Raw genomic sequence first — 17193 nt, forward strand, 5'->3', positions numbered from 1 at the left:
ACATTCTGTGTCTTTGCTGAATGAAAGGAGATATAGATGGAACCACTTGTTTGCTTGACATTAGGCAGGCTTTCATTAGCAAAAACAAACCAAGCAGATTTCAACATGGAACATGCAAATATGTGGTAAAAATGGCAGCTCTGTAGTTCATTTATGCTTTTCAGCAGCTGCTGAATATATTAACTTTGTAAGATGGCTTAGAAATGATGGAAATCAGTGATATCTACTATGTTTAATTGAACTTGTTTGATGTAAATTCCTCTATTATTTGAATTTAATGGGTTACCTTGTGCAGTACCTTGTGAAGATTTAAAAAGAACAATTTTATATTGCTCAAATACCATTTTTAGATATTTGTTATTTAACTTAGAATATAGCTCAGAGTGATGTCCACCAGGTACAGCATCCCTTCTGGCGCAGTCCCATTACTCCATGTACATGACATAAAACGGACATGTGTCTTGGCTCTGCAGTGACCTGTAAAGTTGAAGCCGACCTGTTAGGCATCAGCTTTGAAGTGGTAGAGGAATTTATCATAACACTGACACTCAGAGAGAGAGACAGGAGTGCAGCCAAAGGCATAATAAATCAGACACACATATACAATGAAGGAGAGGGTAGGAAATAGCCCCAGGCACACACATTATCTGTACACAAATAAACCCTCACCTTTACATCCATATTTGCATTGCATTCTCAATGTGACCACAAATTGTTTTAAATACAAGCACAATTTTGCATGAATGCTTGTTTACAAATAACACTGAGAAATAAAATATGTACACTTCCCATCCTATCTCATAAAACCCAGTGTAAAGCACGACCTGGCAACACACAAATGCACTTTCTGACACACACTCTCCTGCATGCATATAATATTGACACTGAAGGAATTCCAAGCAGCCCCTTAATCCAAGCAAGTGCTGACTGAGGCTTAGATTAGATGGAGGGAGCGAGGAAGAAACGAGAGATGTTGAGATGTGCAGGTGAGAGGGCAAGGGGTTTAAAGATGGGTGGGAGAGGGGAAGGGAGAGGAGTCAAGATCAAAGTATGGGATTTTTCCTGAAGTGCTTACCAGGTATTCCATTGTTAAAAAGAGGTGACTTTTCTATTCTGTCATCTTCTGCTGCACTGAGACTGTTTGAGGAAGCTTGGGCCTGATATTGGCTGCTTCCCTAGAGTCAAGATATTGTTATGAACCATATAAGCTAATCCACTGATGGAAAGTAATTCTCGTTCTGGTGTGTGACTGCTCACATTCTCTGTAATTATGTGTTAGTATCCTGCATCTATGAGTGCAGATTGTGCTGTTTAATATGTTAATTAGTTGCTGAAGTTTTCTCATCTTTGCTATCTTCCTGCAGGTATGACTACAGAGAGATGCTATACAACTCCACATTCTGTCTGGTACCTCGAGGACGACGGCTGGGTTCCTTTCGCTTCTTAGAGGCTTTGCAGGTCAGGGACACAAATATAGATACTGCTCATTATTTCTAGACATAATTGTCATTAAAACTGAATCCATTACAGTAGGTGTACTACGGTATTTCAGAAGATGCATACAATGTATCGGCAACATTATGGGTTTTATTCCTCCAGAAGAAACCAAACAATAAAGCCATTAAGAAGTGGTATAGAATGGAAAAAGTGATGTACTGAGTTACTCCCCCAAGCTCTCACCCACTGCCAGTCATTTTGTTATTGTGCAGCTAGTGCTGCTTCAGCTGATCAGTGTCTTCGTTGCTGTCCTTGTCATCTTTTCTCTCTCGTGGTTCTCAATTCTGGTTCTACTTTTGTCAGTCCTTTCAGTTTCTTCACCCTCTTTCTCAAGGTCTCTTCTCCTCACCTCTCCTATCCTCTCCACCCCTACAGTTTACACTCTGTACTCTACTGGCCTTAGAAATATTGTACTTACGCTTCCTCTTCAAGTGACCCTAATTCCCAATGGTCCTGAGCCCATCTCACTTACAGTTTCACTCACACAATCTGCCTACTTGTAGGTGTACAGAGATGCTGCAGTGTTAGTGACAGGGCTCTCAGCTCAGAACATAGATATGGTTAAAGAATACCTACATTTATTTTCATGAACAGTCTCACTTAAAGGTGGAGTAAGCGATTCTGGAGGAAAATTGTTGATACGTGAACTCAACAGCAAAACAAATACGCCCTTCCCTTCAGTGCTCTATCAGAAGCTCCACCCCCCAAATTCATGGACACGCATTGCCAAGGGAACGACACAGTGGCAGGATCCACTGTCTTATATGGAGTGAAAGTGGATGCTCTTTCTCATAGCTGAAGCACAACAAACCTTATAATATAAAACGTCATCAAACAAACGACATGCACACAATCACAGCATTGAAAACACAACAGAGTAAAAACTAGAGAGAATTGTTGTTTATATTGTTTTTACAAAATTACAGTGACAGATGAGAGGACTGTAAGTTTGTAGCTAAGCTCACAAGGAGGGTAATGTCACCTGGCATAGCATTTCAAATTATGCATCCAACAAAATAAATCCACTGTGCTAGCAAACTTGTGTTTTTAGGTCTTGGTGGCTATAAAACCCTTTGCTCGTTGTATGGACAAATACCATGATATACTGCAAACAAGGAGATAGCAAACTATCGCTACAGCTGACATTCCTAAACTAACATGCAGAGAGGATGAGATGGTTTCCCAGAGCCAGCACACCAGCTGCAGACAGAGATATTCACAACTCTCTTGCCACTTTAGCTATTGTCACACCAACAACATATCTTGGCAAACTAGAAAGTAGGCTGAATGTCCTTGGGCAAGTAATTTAAAGTTACCAGACACAGACGTGACAACAGTACCTGCTTTCTAACTATCCAGTTGGGATTAGCTTTCACAAACAATCACAAACAGGACAGAACAATACTGACCTATTGCCTATGTGAAACAAAGCAAAACTAATGTTACCCACAAGTCAAGCAGGTACAGAGCAACATCCCCATCCATCATCATGCCTTTCAACTCTCTGAGATCTCTCCACTATAATAGGACTGGCCATCAGGACTACCAGGGACAAATCCAGGTGTGCTGCAGCATCAGTGGGCCGGTGGACCGTCAAGTGGGCCGGTGGACCGTCAAGTGGGCCGCCGCATTGGTGGGCTTTTGGACCATAAAAACAAATAAAGTTTTTACAGTTTTTACGGGTCCCGTTAGCTTCTTTACTGGCCTTCTCTGTGTGCCTGTCGTTTGGGGTGCAGGCCAGTCCCAGCGGATAAATCCAGGGCTTGATTTCTTTCCCAGTCCAACCGTGCAGTTTCCATTGTTGGAAAGCCTCACCGATGCCTCACATGGTCTGGCGACAGAAGGGTAGACTGCTCCTTTTCCTTCCCTTGGTAATCCTTGAACTGGCACTATTTGTTAGCATGTGCCAGATTTGCCGTCTCCTGTTACCACTGCCCCCTTTCCCACATTTCCCCTCCTCTCTTCCTCTTTCCCTTGTCCTGTGCACGAGCACGAACATCCCCTGTTGCTGATTGGCTAGAATAGTGTTGTGTGGCTCGGTCCAAGTCAATTTGTTTGTTTCCCATTTACAGAGCCTGGGCTGTGTAGGGACATGACTTTTTTTTCCCCAGCATCCACACCGAATGGATAGCTAGCAGACGGTGAGGAGCTATTCACCGAAATTGACAAAAAGTTTACTGGATTAGAATCGATGACTACATCTTTAGTGTAGTAGTTTGAGAGGAGAGATATTTTTGAGCAAGAAGAATAAGAATGATGACTTTTGAGCTTACAGTAGAAGATGGGCAGTGGATATGTAAGGACTGAAATGGGAAGATAATTACACCACAAGGGAGCAAGGGGGGAGGCAAGGTGAGACAGTAGACTGATGACCAGGTCGACGCAGGAGGAGAAAGCAGTGCAGCAGCAGAGGTTGGATGGAGTGTAGGGCTTGACCACATTTAGCAGGTATTTGTGTCTCTATCCAAACACAGCCTTATGCGGGAGCATAGAAGTTGACTAGGGCAGGCAGAAATTGGGGAATTTAGGGAAGTTGACGGCTAGGCGGGCTAGCATGCTGCATTAGTTACACTGACTCAGTGCAGTATTCTAACAGGCCATGTAGGACACAGTGTGGTAGTCCAGAGTGGAGATGTCCACATGATTTAATGAAAAGCTGGGTTGCTGAAGAGGAGTTTAGTAATTTGGAAAATGCTTTAGAGTGCAAACCTGTGGATGTGATGTGACAAGTGCAAGTCACACTGGGATTCTCTTTAGAGAGTTCACAGCAGTGAGTTAAATTAATGACTGAGTGTTCTGTGCGTGTGTGCCCGTGCGTGTGTGTTTGTGTGCGTGTGTGTGTGTTTGTGCGCGTACGTGTGTGCGCGCGTGTGTGTTTGTGCGCGCGTGTGTGTGTGTGTTTGTGCGCGTGTGTGTTTGTGCACGTGTGTAAGTTGATGACTTGGGTTAGGCCTGAGCTAAAAGTGGTCTCTAGTTGATTGATATATGAAAGCAGATAGGTAGGGGTAGGCTCAGCAGATTGCTGCTTTTGCTAATGACTCCAAGGAGATTAGACAGCAGCACTCTGATGCGGGACCGTATGTGCCTGAACATGTGTGTGCATGTGTAGCAACCAAGGCCAATCAGTGAATGGTACCCCGCTTAACAGATTATAGGGCCCATCACAGCAGGCAGGAAACTGCATGTACTATCCAACTCTTACAAATACACGCAAACTTACACAGACCTAAATTTACAGCACCAACATGCACATACATTTACACGCACACACACACACACACACACACACACACACACACACACACACACACAAATGGGTGAATGGACATGCACACAAGGTCGTGCACACACACAAATATGGACACACATTTCAACGCAATTTCATTAATCTCTCAGCAACAGGCTTTCATTTTCAAGTACATTTTAAAGAGTATCTTCTTTTCCAATGGGAATAAAGATCATTTTCATGAAACCGCACTGCCTAGTCGCTTTGAGAGTAGTCATCAAGGTACTGCAGTAGTTCTGTAGTGAATGGAAATATGTTGGAAGATCTGTTGTCCCTAAATTGTTGGATTTGATTGCTTGGGAAATGGACCTTGTATAGTGATGGCATGAGTTTGTAGAGCATAAACCTTTTTTTAAATTATTTTTTGCTTTTCTTTTCTGCTATTTTTTTTATTGCCTGTACAAATAGAAATTATACCACAAAGGTGATCCCTGGTTGTTCCCTTTGAATATAAAAATTTGTACTAATGCCGCAGGGGACATGGCACTGACAAACACATAGTTCTAATTCAACTTCTCCACACCACTGATTTAATACATTTATTTATTCATGCATTATATTTTATAGTTATATCTATTCAATATTTCCATACTGTGGGTGTCACATGCACCACAGGTTCCACGGAACAACTTTTCTTCAACAGTACATCTCATTAACCAACAGTGTATTTTGTGTTTGGTGTTGTGTTACTCTTACAGGCAGCTTGTGTGCCCGTGATGCTAAGTAATGGCTGGGAGCTTCCCTTCTCAGAAATTATCGACTGGAATACGGCAGCTGTGATTGGGGATGAAAGGCTGCTATTACAGGTAGACAGCTTCCACTACTCTGGAACCTTAATACAGATCTAAAGTTGATTTACATAAGAGTTTTGTCAACACTGCTACTTGGGAAAACAAAAAAATTCTTATCTGCACACCACTGTCACATTGCCAGTTCTTTAATTTTTATTTTTTTTTGCGCATGACAGCTTTTTGGACCACAGAATGTTTTCATCAGGTCTTTTCTTGGTAACAAAGCAGCAGTGTGCAGGTGTTCTTTGCTTCTTAATCTTGTCAGCATTTTTGTCAACCAGCTTGAGTAGTTATAGATGTCTGTTTCACTTGAAATCAGAATTGATACATGCTATTGTATTTAAGGACATGGTTTATATGTGCCTTACCTACATTGTTAAGTCCTGGATTGTATATTTGTGAACCACTCTCTTCTAAAGCTACTGTAAAGCTATATCAGATTTACTGTGTATGACAGCTGAGACTCAACCCCTGCATTTATTGAGGCAGATCTTGCAGTTATTCTAAAGGCAGTGTACTTTGTGGATTAAGTGAATGTATCGTGTATAGATCACCGTTTTGTTATATTATGTCAATATGTGTTCACCTCTGTCCCAGATACCCACAACAGTGCGCTCCATCCACCAAGATAAGATCCTGTCCCTCAGACAGCAGACCCAGCTCCTATGGGAGGCTTACTTCAGCTCTGTGGAGAAGATAGTGCTGACCACACTGGAGGTACACACACATGGTCATACATACATTACAACTGCACACACACACTTTAATTACAAGTTTTTAATATTTTATAGTATGTACATCCTTTTTCATTAAATAATCAGGGGGGATCAAAATCAGATGCCAATGCTCACGATTTGCCTGCTTGTGTTGTATAAAAACAACCACGGCTTCTTGCACACAAAGGTATAACAAGTATGAAAATGCTAATATGGCATAAATCCATTCATTAATTATTTTTTTCAAATAATTTTTGAAGTCACTCAATTCTGTTAATCCCAAATATTGACTTTGTACTGACATTTTACATGTACAGACTGTGTAGTTACAGACATAATACCTACAGTGAAACTGCTCCAGACTAGATAGAAAACAAGGAGCCGTGATCTATATTGTTAAACACTACTGTCATGTTTTTGAGGCTGATTCTTGCTGTGGCTTTGCTATCAGTCACGCCAGTCATGTCAATTGTTCCTGTCAGAATCCATTTATCTGTATTCTTAATGCCATCATACTGCTCTTGGGCTAGAATTACAAACAAGCAAAGATGAGAGCAGGGAGGAATGAAATGGATAAGGGAGCAAGACAGAAAAACTGACATGGGTGTGGTAGGCAAGCTGTAAGTAAGGCAGATTTTTCTTTTTTTTTTCCCTTCTTTTTTTTGCTGCAGTCATGCTCACAACATGGCTCAGCATTTGTGCATCTCCAAATTCACAGGCCTCTATCACTTTTTTGTTTGACAGCAGTAGATCTCTAAATTATGGCTGGCAATCTACTAGAATTGCATGTAGAGAAAATAAATGTATCAGCATTTTGCTTGTAAAAAGTACTGCTGATTTTCAGTTGTGTTACATATACTGAAAGCCTTATTGCCAACTGTATTCTACAGTTTGTTAGTTGCTGTCCTTAGATAGTGGTACAGAGGTCTCATCCCAACAGATAGGAAGGCAGAGCTAGGATTTCTCTGTCAGCAGGGTAGAGTTACAGTCCCAAGGAGCTCATCTTCGATCTGTTTACACTCTCAGTGTCTTAACCCTGTTTGTTCCAAGACATACCACAGTACCAGACTGGTAAGAGGTTAGGGTTTTTGGCTACAAATGTACTCTATTAGTGAGCTGCCATTACCAAGGTATTCTAGATATTTTTCTGTGAACAAGGTGTAGTTGCAGCTCAAGAATCTGTTTATAATCACAATATTCTACATTAAGCAAACAGGGTTTACTTTGCTTTGTAGCTACCCAATAGCTTCTAAGAATGTTTAATATTTTATTAAGGTGTCATCTCACTGCGTAACAACCTTTGAGCTTTGGTGGAGTGGGAAAAAGTCGATGCTCTGGGCCTGAGGGTCTTGGCTTTGGGTAAAGGCTGCTGACACAATGTATGTGATATTGGGCTGAACAAAACTGACTTGTAAAATTCAGTTTAGAATAATGGAACAGCTGATACCAGTGCACTTTATCTAACAAAACTAAGTGATAAGATGTTACTGTTAAATTGTATTTTGACTCCTTTCTGATTACCCATTATAAAAAGTAAATGAAAAATGAGTATAATCATTTCCCCCAATTCTTAACCAAGTTGGAGTTTCACTGGCTCCAAGCCAGAGTAATTAAAATTAAAATGCCAATATAGGTGATTTAGGCTTGTTTTTCCTTTGCACTGGTGTATTATATCCAGGTCCAAATAAAATAAGAGCTAATTATTTTGCATTATTGTTCCCAAAGTTTATGAATCTTGTTTTCAGCTCATAAAACTTGCAAAACCAGATTCAGATATAGATCTAATTTTCCAAATAGCATGTAAGATTTGCATAATTATTCTTTAATTTTAGGGGAATTGATATAAATCTTCCAAAATCTTTGAACAAAGCTTATCTCCTACTGTCATCCTTACTGACAGTCCATAGGAACAACATGTTGTGTTATGAGCATTTGACTGATCAATTGACAAATCCACAGAAAACATACATTCGGATCTTCTTTGCTTCTGTATATGTGCAGATCATCCAGGACCGGGTACTGCAGCACACCTCAAGGAGTAACCCCATGTGGAACAGTCTGCCTGGAGGTCTTTTCACCCTGCCACAATACTCAACATACCTGGGAGACTTCCCTTTCTATTACGCTAAGCTGGGTCAGTTAATTATTCATGCACATAGTATACATTACGCAAAGAACCACATTAATTGCACGCCCTTAGGTTTGATAGACTCATCTTCATTAAGAGACAACAGAGGAACAGCTGGTGTGTAGCAGTCGTTGAATACCTGTAAACTAACGTGAGTAAGTGACATGGCCACAAGTTATGCGGTATATCTTTACAAATTCATGATTTGTCTCAGAGAAGCTCACCATTTAGACCTGCCATGTTGCCATGCTTTATTTGTGCTTGGTTAATTGGATAGATATGCGGCTTGTTGTTGACTGTGGGATTTGGTTTACTGGCACCTTTTCCATTACAAGCCTAATTAAACCTGTTCAGTTACACTGTATGTCAAATAAACACAGCTTGAAGTAAACAAGCACAAACAAAGAGATGCTCAAAGCTGTCAAAGCGATGTTACTTGATGAAAACGTTTTACTTCTAATTCTTACTAATAAAACATAGAACTGCAGCTGACTTTCTATCATTGTCATCATTAATTCATGTACAAGTGATATATAATACTGTCTTTTGTGAACTTGATTCTGAAGGTCATTCTTATGATTGAAATCTTAATTGACAGATTTAATTTGTTTATTTCCTTGCCTTTGATGTGTCCAACTCTATCCAGGTATCAAGCCGTACCCCAAGTTTACAGCGATCATTCATGTGGTGACCCCACTGGTCTCCCAGTCTCAGCCAGTCATGAAGCTGCTTGTGGCTGTGGCCAAATCCCAGTACTGTGCTCAGGTAATGAAAAACCCAACATACAGCACTACATTACTCACCTCAAACCTGATCCACAGTGGTGATGTGAGTAAATGTTCCATGGAACCTTAATTATTATGTAACTCATTTATACAATCAGTAAAATGTTTCTAACAGTGTTTTAAGATGTTTTAAAATGTTAAAAGGTTAAGAGAAGTGAGCAAAGCTTCTTTGGGGTTATAAATGGTCAGTTTATCTTCATGTCAGTGTCATTTAAATACTTTTGAACTTCAGTATTTTATTCATGCTGGAGATTAAGGGAGGCTGTCCTTATAATTTCCTAACCTCGCTGCCACAACAGATCCACTCTAACACTCTCTCTGCAGATACTTTGATACTATACAAATGCACATGGTAGGGAATAGAAGAAACTGTTACCTGCAGAACCATGTAATGTACAGCTGTCCAACATCGAAATTGTATATATTAACTGTAATTTCTGAGTGTATTCACACATATAAAGCTTTCGAATATATTAATGTTGACATTGACATACAACATTGAGGTCTCAATTGTATATTGTGGAGCAATGGTTTTAATGTGTACAGTAAACCCTGTCTTTTTGCATTGGATTTTGTTTTACCCACTACTTTGGCATTTTGCAAGTTCACAAAAATGTGAATTGTTTTTTCCTGGATCTAGGACTGTACAGCTATCATGAAAATGTCAGCACATTTTGTTTTAGCATTTACAGAAATATGGCATGTTGCTGTCACGTAACTTTAGGCAATGTGACAGTTCCGAAAATAGATCTGCGGTGGCATGAGGAAGTTGCTGTCTTCCACATAAATAAGGAGTAAATAAAAATAGGCTTTGACTTGAGACAGGTCCTTATTGTGGGTTTTTGTTCTGTACATATATTGCTAAGCCAGACAGGATTGTCAAACATTAAACTTGTATTTTAACATAGACCGATCAGCTACAACATTAAAACCAGTTACCGGTTTTAATGTTGTGGCTGATAGGTGTAGGTATACAGGTGAATGAACATTGAATTCAGAATGATGATTAAGCTTTACTTGTATTCCTTTTGTGCAGGTGATAGTACTGTGGAATTGTGACAAGCCTCTTCCTTCCAAGCACCGCTGGCCTGCCACCTCGGTCCCTGTCATTGTTATAGAAGGGGAAAGCAAGGTAAACACCTTAACCTGGTTCTTCTCCCAGTAGGCAATGTTAATGCAGCCATTTCACATTCAGTGCTGAAAGTCTTTAGTTGAATTCAGTTTGAGACAAAATGTAAAACAGTAGGCAACCCAAAGTTTTTAAGTTTATCCAGCTCTATCTGTCCTGTCTCTAAGTGGCTTGAACAACCAATATTTTTCTTTTCTTTCAAAATTGGCAATAACAGATACTGAGTTTTGAACTCTCCATATCACAGCATCAGTGCAAAAACAACAGGCATCTAATTCTTTCACGTCCCAGCTTCAGGTCCATTTTTACTGAAAGGAGTTCAGACATCACAGCTTTTTAATTTACTATATATAACTTTTGATACTTCTTTGCTTAATTTTTGAAATAATGTATGTGATAAAAACCTGCTCATTCATTGTTTATTCATTTAAACCCACAACCTACCTGTCTCACTATGAATGACTCAGTATAATAATAGCATGACATTATCGTGAGGAGGATGAGAAGCGCATCACACATTTTCAAAAATGGGCCCATCAGCTAAAAGTACAATATATTTACTAACTACTGAATGTAGTAAATGAGGTCTCAAACAAATTAAGGTTGGACCAAATGGTCCTGAAGACTAAAGATGAAAATGAGAATTGAATTTTGAGCACAGTTACAAAAGCTGCTGCAAAGGTAGTTCACTGCCAATCATCAGCGTTTATCAGCTATAAAAGAAATTTGTCAATCAGCACTCTGATAGGGTACGTGGGTGTTGAATGTTGAATTTATTTTAAAATATATGGATGTGACTGACATGCAGTATATAGGGGCTTAGTAACTCTGCTTGGAGATTGCAACGCTGACTTGTTTACATTAAAGATTACCATCTTTGGATCAAGTTACTGTTGTTAGTGTTCATTTTATGTAGTGCAGATCTTTTAGGTTGAATGCTGATGTGGCTACCATGGTCACTGCTGTCTTGAAACCCACACGCTATATTTCAATTGAAACTGGCAGTTAGGTTAGTGTGCACATATTCTTAAAATTGAAAACCACTTTCTATGCACTTGTTATACAGTTATTTGCATAGATGCCAAAAAGCAGAGGCTGTAGGGCTCGTGAGGGAGCGAAACACGCTCCACTGCTTGTAGATTTCTATCTGTGGTTTGAGCTCATCAGTGCCATGTTGCATTTTTGCTGACATTATGTCAGCTTGTATATTTGGCAGACTCTGCTGTTAAAGCGGGAAGATGACACAACTCTGTAGCACAGACATGAAAAAACTGGTAGTGCTGCTTGTCATACAGATGTACAGTAGCTCACTTGTGTTCATATGAGCCCTGTTTATACATTGATTGTTGTCAATGAGCTGTATGGTAAAAGTGTTTACTCCCTTTTAGTACCCAGTCACAATTTTCTTATGTTTCTGTGTTTTGCAAATCAAACCAGGTGATAAGCAGTCGTTTTCTGCCCTACGATACCATCCCCACTGATGCTGTACTCAGTCTGGATGAGGACACCGTGCTCTCCACCACAGAGGTCAGACTGCCAGAAAAACCACAGCAAACATCTTAGTGATTCATAATCTAGAGTACATGTTGGACAAGTCTTGGTAACAAGTTGTATATTCAATATTATGTATCTGTGTATCTTTTAGACACAGTTTCCTGGAATTAGCTATTCCTGATCTCTTGGCCTCATGTCCTCTCTCCATCTCTCTGTCTCCTTTTGTTTCTCTCTGATCCTGGTCCAGGTGGACTTTGCCTTCACAGTGTGGCAGAGTTTCCCAGACCGCATTGTTGGTTACCCTGCCCGCAGCCACTTCTGGGACAGCAACAAGGAGCGGTGGGGCTATACTTCCAAATGGACCAACGACTACTCCATGGTGCTGACTGGGGCTGCCATCTATCACAAGTACTGATGCTCTACTTTCTTCTTTACTTCTTTCTGCTTCTGTGTTGTATCTTATTCCTCTCCACTGTAATTCTTTTTTCCATTTAGTTCAATACTAACACAACTCCTTCTCACTTTCTCCTTTAGATACTACCACTATTTGTACACCACTTACCTTCCAGTCAGTCTGAAGACTATGGTTGACCAGATGTCAAACTGCGAGGACATTCTGATGAATTTTCTGGTGTCGTCAGTCTCTAAACTACCACCCATCAAGGTCACCCAGAAGAAACAATACAAGGAGACCATGATGGGACAGGTAATTCAAAATAATTATGCTGTAAATTAATTTTTTAATTTAGATTTGTAGACTTGTATGTGATTATTTAGGGATCCATAACATTCATCTCCTAGGAGAATTTTTAATGTTGAGATGTAATTTAGCTCATCTCTCTCTCTCTCTCTCCCCCTCTCTCCCTCTCTCCCACCCTCCCACCCCCAGAGCTCCCGGGCGTCTCGCTGGGCTGACCCAGACCATTTTGCCCAGCGTCAGACCTGCATGAACAAGTTTGCCAGCTGGTTTGGCAACATGCCCCTGGTCCATTCTCAGATGAGACTGGACCCTGTCCTGTTCAAAGACCAAGTGTCCATACTGCGGAAGAAGTACAGGGATATCGAGAGACTATAACCCTCCACAGCCCCCCGCTCTCTGGACACAACAAAGAAAGAGCGAGGGGGCGAACACATATAGAGAGATGCAGAACCTTTCCATGATTGCATGGATAGATCAATGGAGAAGCAACTGGGATTGGGTCGAGGGGGAGAGGAGGAAAAGAAACTATAGCAGAAGAGGAGAATAGCACATCCATTGGTCTCCTCCGCTATGTCCTTTGTACTTCCTCCATTTCTCTTCTCTGTCCTTTCTCTTACGTGTATTGGGGGATAGCTGAGCACCCAATTTCCACTATATACACTGCAACTACCAACAACTGAAGGACACCTGAGGACTTTATAAAGTGTTCGACTTTGAACTAAATTGGAACTGGAGTTGCAAATCAGATTGCTGCTTCAGTTTCCCAACAGTGGCAAACCACTCCCAAATCCATCCCACTGAAAGAGACTGCCTGTTCTACTTTGTACACTATGCACAGGTTCCTGAAAGTTTTTGATGACAGAATATTATTGATAATTATGACTATGAAGAGGATAACACTATTTTGGATTGTGTTTAGCTATGTTTTTTTATACAGTGAATGAATGGCCTACTACTCTCTCTGTATTGTCTTAATTAAAACCAGTAGCAGGTTGGGTGAAAAGAGGAATGACAACCCCTCAACCATCGTTGATCTGATATTCACAGTGCCTCAGGTTTATCTAACGGCGTTGGGATGTGGGAGTCTGAGAGAAAGGCACGGTGCAGAATAAGCACCTTGATCTTGCTGCTTTCTGTTTTGTTTTTGTTTTCATGGTTTGTGATTTACTTTATAATTGATGAAATTATGGATCTTGTAGTAAATTTTTCAGGTCAGCATTCACATTTTTTCTCTGCTGAAGTATAATGAAAATGTATTTTTATTCAACTGAACAAACAAATTGTCATTATGTGCCATTCTGAACTTTTTGTTCATGGTAAAAATACAACAGACTGACACAACCCATTAGATTTCAGAAAACGTGCTATGTGGGAATAGATATCCACAAGCGCAAACAAAATTCAATGGAATTCTCCATTTTCATTTTAGCAAGAAGTCTTCATGTCTCTTTTTATTCATTTGTAAAGGCTCGTATGCCAAACTAGAATCGGTACTTGAATATGTGCTGGCCTGAAGAACAATATAGCATCATATGAGTTGCCTTGGTCAAGGGAGGCTGAGCTTGCCAGTTGAGGCAACTAATGGTCTGTCTAAAACACAAACCACACTGAAAGCCAGGGAATGGATCTTTTCAAGCTCGTTTAGCAAGGGATATTTATACACGGTTATTGTCTCTGTCATAGACCGAATTTCATTTTGTCCAGTGACAAGTTTGCCAGTAGCCAAGGCTGTAAAGTACTTGACGCAGGCTAACACTGTTTTCATCTGTCAGAGTAAGAGTTGGCATCATATTAAGTAAACTACTGTGTTTTCCCCATTTGTTATGGATCGACAGGAATTCCCACCAAGTATTTGTCATACTGTTAAAAGTCATAGGGAAGACATTTTGCATCGTTTGGGAGATATGCTCTATTAAGTAATTATTCTCATTTGTGGTATTTCTTTAACTTAAATACATCTAATTAGAAGCCTTTCAATTTCCGGTATCTTTGATCATCTCAGATTGTAACAGCTAATCATCTCTGAGAGAGTCAGATTGGCAATGTGCCATTGTGCATGGGCCACATTCAAGAAGCAAAATGTAAAACCAGGATGCTTAGAAATATGTTCCATAATTCAATATGTCTCATAAATTACATCTTTATCACTTTCTGTACGATAGTCTTCTAAATCAGAGACACATATCTCATTTGCTGCAAATCTTTTCATTGACTGCCAAGTGTCAGTGGAACATGAAATTGGGTTTTTGCAGGTGGATCAGTAGGCTAATTGGCTTAAACAATTTCTATGTGTTTGGTCTCATAATTAGGCAAGCCTCATTTTATTTGTCTTGATATATCAGATTAGCTGAAAATGTTAATGTAATTTGATGCACCTCGAATTTTGCACCTTTGTTTTTTAAATCACTGTGCGTCATCAAGTTAAAGTTTCTGTCCTTGAAGTGGCCCTGTAAAAGGCCAGCGGCATTTCAATAAGAAATGTAGAAATCTAGCCACACCTGTCCCTGACTCTTCCTTCAGTAGCTTCAGCTTCATTTTTGAGGGAGATAAAACAATCAATCATTTTGGTGAGCTTCACAGTCCTTCACAGACCCCAATATGTGCCATTAGATCATTTATGGTTTTGTTTGTGTATTTTTTCATCTGATATGAGGAATGCCATGCATTCCAATATTATTTGGTTCATTAAAGTATTTTCCATTTGTCGAGGAAAGTAAGAAAATGTGTGAGAAAGAGAGGGGAGAAGGAATGAAAGAGTATATGTGCGAAAGACTAAAAAATCAGCAGAGAGGGGTGCTGCTTGGTGTTTTTCACTTCTGAGAATGTGTTATCAGTCTGACAGCCAATAAACAATCCCAGTATTACTAAACACTGCTATCAGCAGAACTGAATATGGTCGTAAACAGAATAGCATTTCAGAAATGAACTTGGTGCAATATTTAAGATGACATTTTCTTTGTCTTTTTCTTTTCTCTTCCCTTGTGTGCTTGTTTCAGAGGGCAGGGAGTTGTATATTGATGTGCCTTCAGAAGAAATACACTTATCCCTTGCCCCCCCCCATCTGCCTTGTGCACCAAACAAGTCCCTGTTTTCATTTCATAGTAGGTTTTTTTTTCGTTTTTTTTCTTTATCAATATCCAGTAACACGTTAATGGCCCCCTAAATTATGTTAATTTAACACTGGAATTCTACTAAGACTTATCACCACACCTCTTATACTGACATTCCTGCCTTTTCTGTTATTGGAACATTTTCAAGGTCTTGTTGGACTCGTACTGACAAATGCACTGCCTTGTATTCTTATACTTGCGAGGGCCCAATAGCCCCCTCTTCCTGGTTGTCAAAAGTATAGTAATACATGTAATGCACATATGTAGAATTCTCACACACACACACACACACACACACACACACACACACACACACATACGTAGTATTTATCAGACAGGATTGTGTTCCAAATGAATCTCTGCCTGCTTCCTTCATTCTCTTCTGTAACTGCAGACCTAATTTTATAGAGATTGAAAATGGAAAGATAGAGGAAAAATCACAGTTTTTTAAAAGAATTTTATAAAAACAAAACAAAAAAAATCAAGAAATAAAATGTTTGATATAAATTGACTGTCTCTTTGTGTCTCTTTTCTGGTCTTCCAAATAAAATGTGAATTAGACTTCTCATGTATTGAAATTACATACCTATGATCTACAGTGTGCTGTGAAAGAAATAGCCACCTGGCTACACGTACAGTACAGTTCCTTTTCCCCCGTTTCACCTTGCCATCCCTCTTCCTCTTTGACCTGCTAGCAACCCATTTTCTGGCTTCCCAAACACATATTGCGTGTTAGTTTGCTGCACTGTGCTCACAGAGGGAGAGCCAAACTAAATAATATCTTAAGCTTCCTCCTTGTGCGTATGTGAACCTCATCTTATGCCAAGAAACTGCTGTGTTTACATAAATCTGCGTCAGGATGATTGGTTTAGACACGCTGCATAAATAACATCATCTATCCAGGATGATCCCATGGTGCTTGAGAGCTGCCAACTTAGCTGGAGCAACAGCTACAGGAGAGATTGCTACCCCCAAAACACATAGACACCAAACTGGGCAAAACTCGTCAAGCAAAAAGATGTCCCGTGTGTAAAAGCTGGATCAGGGCCTACACAGGATAAATGATCTAGTGTCACGCCAAAACGAAACCCATTTGGACAGTTATACCAAGACCACATCCACTCTGTATGGTCTGTTGACCAAAACAGAAAAAAAAAAACCCATGAGATCCAGATGTGTAGTGAGTGAACTGAGGAGCAAAATTTACCAGACACTACTGTTGGAGAGTTTCCCTGCTTCCAGGGGGCCTATCCAGCGGTAGAAGTCTCCTTGTATGTTTCAATGGTATGCTAAATTTGATCATCTGTACTTCAGATATCATTGCAGCATCCTAACTGAAATGTTTGAAGATACACACGCTATACTGTATGCAAGTGAAGAAGGATTTTCTTTTTTCTGTTGTGTTCGGTCTCCTAATTCATACTGTTTTCTACAGATTTGGCTTTGCGTTTGCTGTCTTGGTTTGTGGGAAATGATGTTGTCATGGTGCCATCTTTCTGTTTGAGCTAAATCATTTTAAACATTGCAACTAAAAACACACCACGATAAATGATTGTC

The 17193-nt window shown here is 40.0% G+C and overlaps 1 protein-coding gene across 1 annotated transcript in view; it reads left to right on the forward strand.

The window, feature by feature from the left end:
- LOC120784183 (exostosin-1a-like) overlaps positions 1 to 16116 on the forward strand; it is a 39908-nt gene extending 23792 nt beyond the window's left edge. Inside the window, exons 2-11 of the mRNA XM_040117725.1 lie at positions 1365 to 1458; positions 5482 to 5589; positions 6172 to 6291; positions 8292 to 8424; positions 9065 to 9183; positions 10240 to 10335; positions 11770 to 11859; positions 12074 to 12234; positions 12361 to 12532; positions 12716 to 16116. Coding sequence (XP_039973659.1) covers positions 1365 to 1458; positions 5482 to 5589; positions 6172 to 6291; positions 8292 to 8424; positions 9065 to 9183; positions 10240 to 10335; positions 11770 to 11859; positions 12074 to 12234; positions 12361 to 12532; positions 12716 to 12901 — 1279 coding nt within the window. The 3' untranslated portion in view covers positions 12902 to 16116. The remainder of the gene's footprint in view (positions 1 to 1364; positions 1459 to 5481; positions 5590 to 6171; positions 6292 to 8291; positions 8425 to 9064; positions 9184 to 10239; positions 10336 to 11769; positions 11860 to 12073; positions 12235 to 12360; positions 12533 to 12715) is intronic.
- The last annotated feature ends 1077 nt before the right edge of the window (positions 16117 to 17193 follow it).

This window comes from Xiphias gladius, chromosome 22 (genome assembly GCF_016859285.1).
Source record: "Xiphias gladius isolate SHS-SW01 ecotype Sanya breed wild chromosome 22, ASM1685928v1, whole genome shotgun sequence".
Classification (NCBI taxonomy): Eukaryota; Metazoa; Chordata; class Actinopteri; order Istiophoriformes; family Xiphiidae; genus Xiphias; species Xiphias gladius.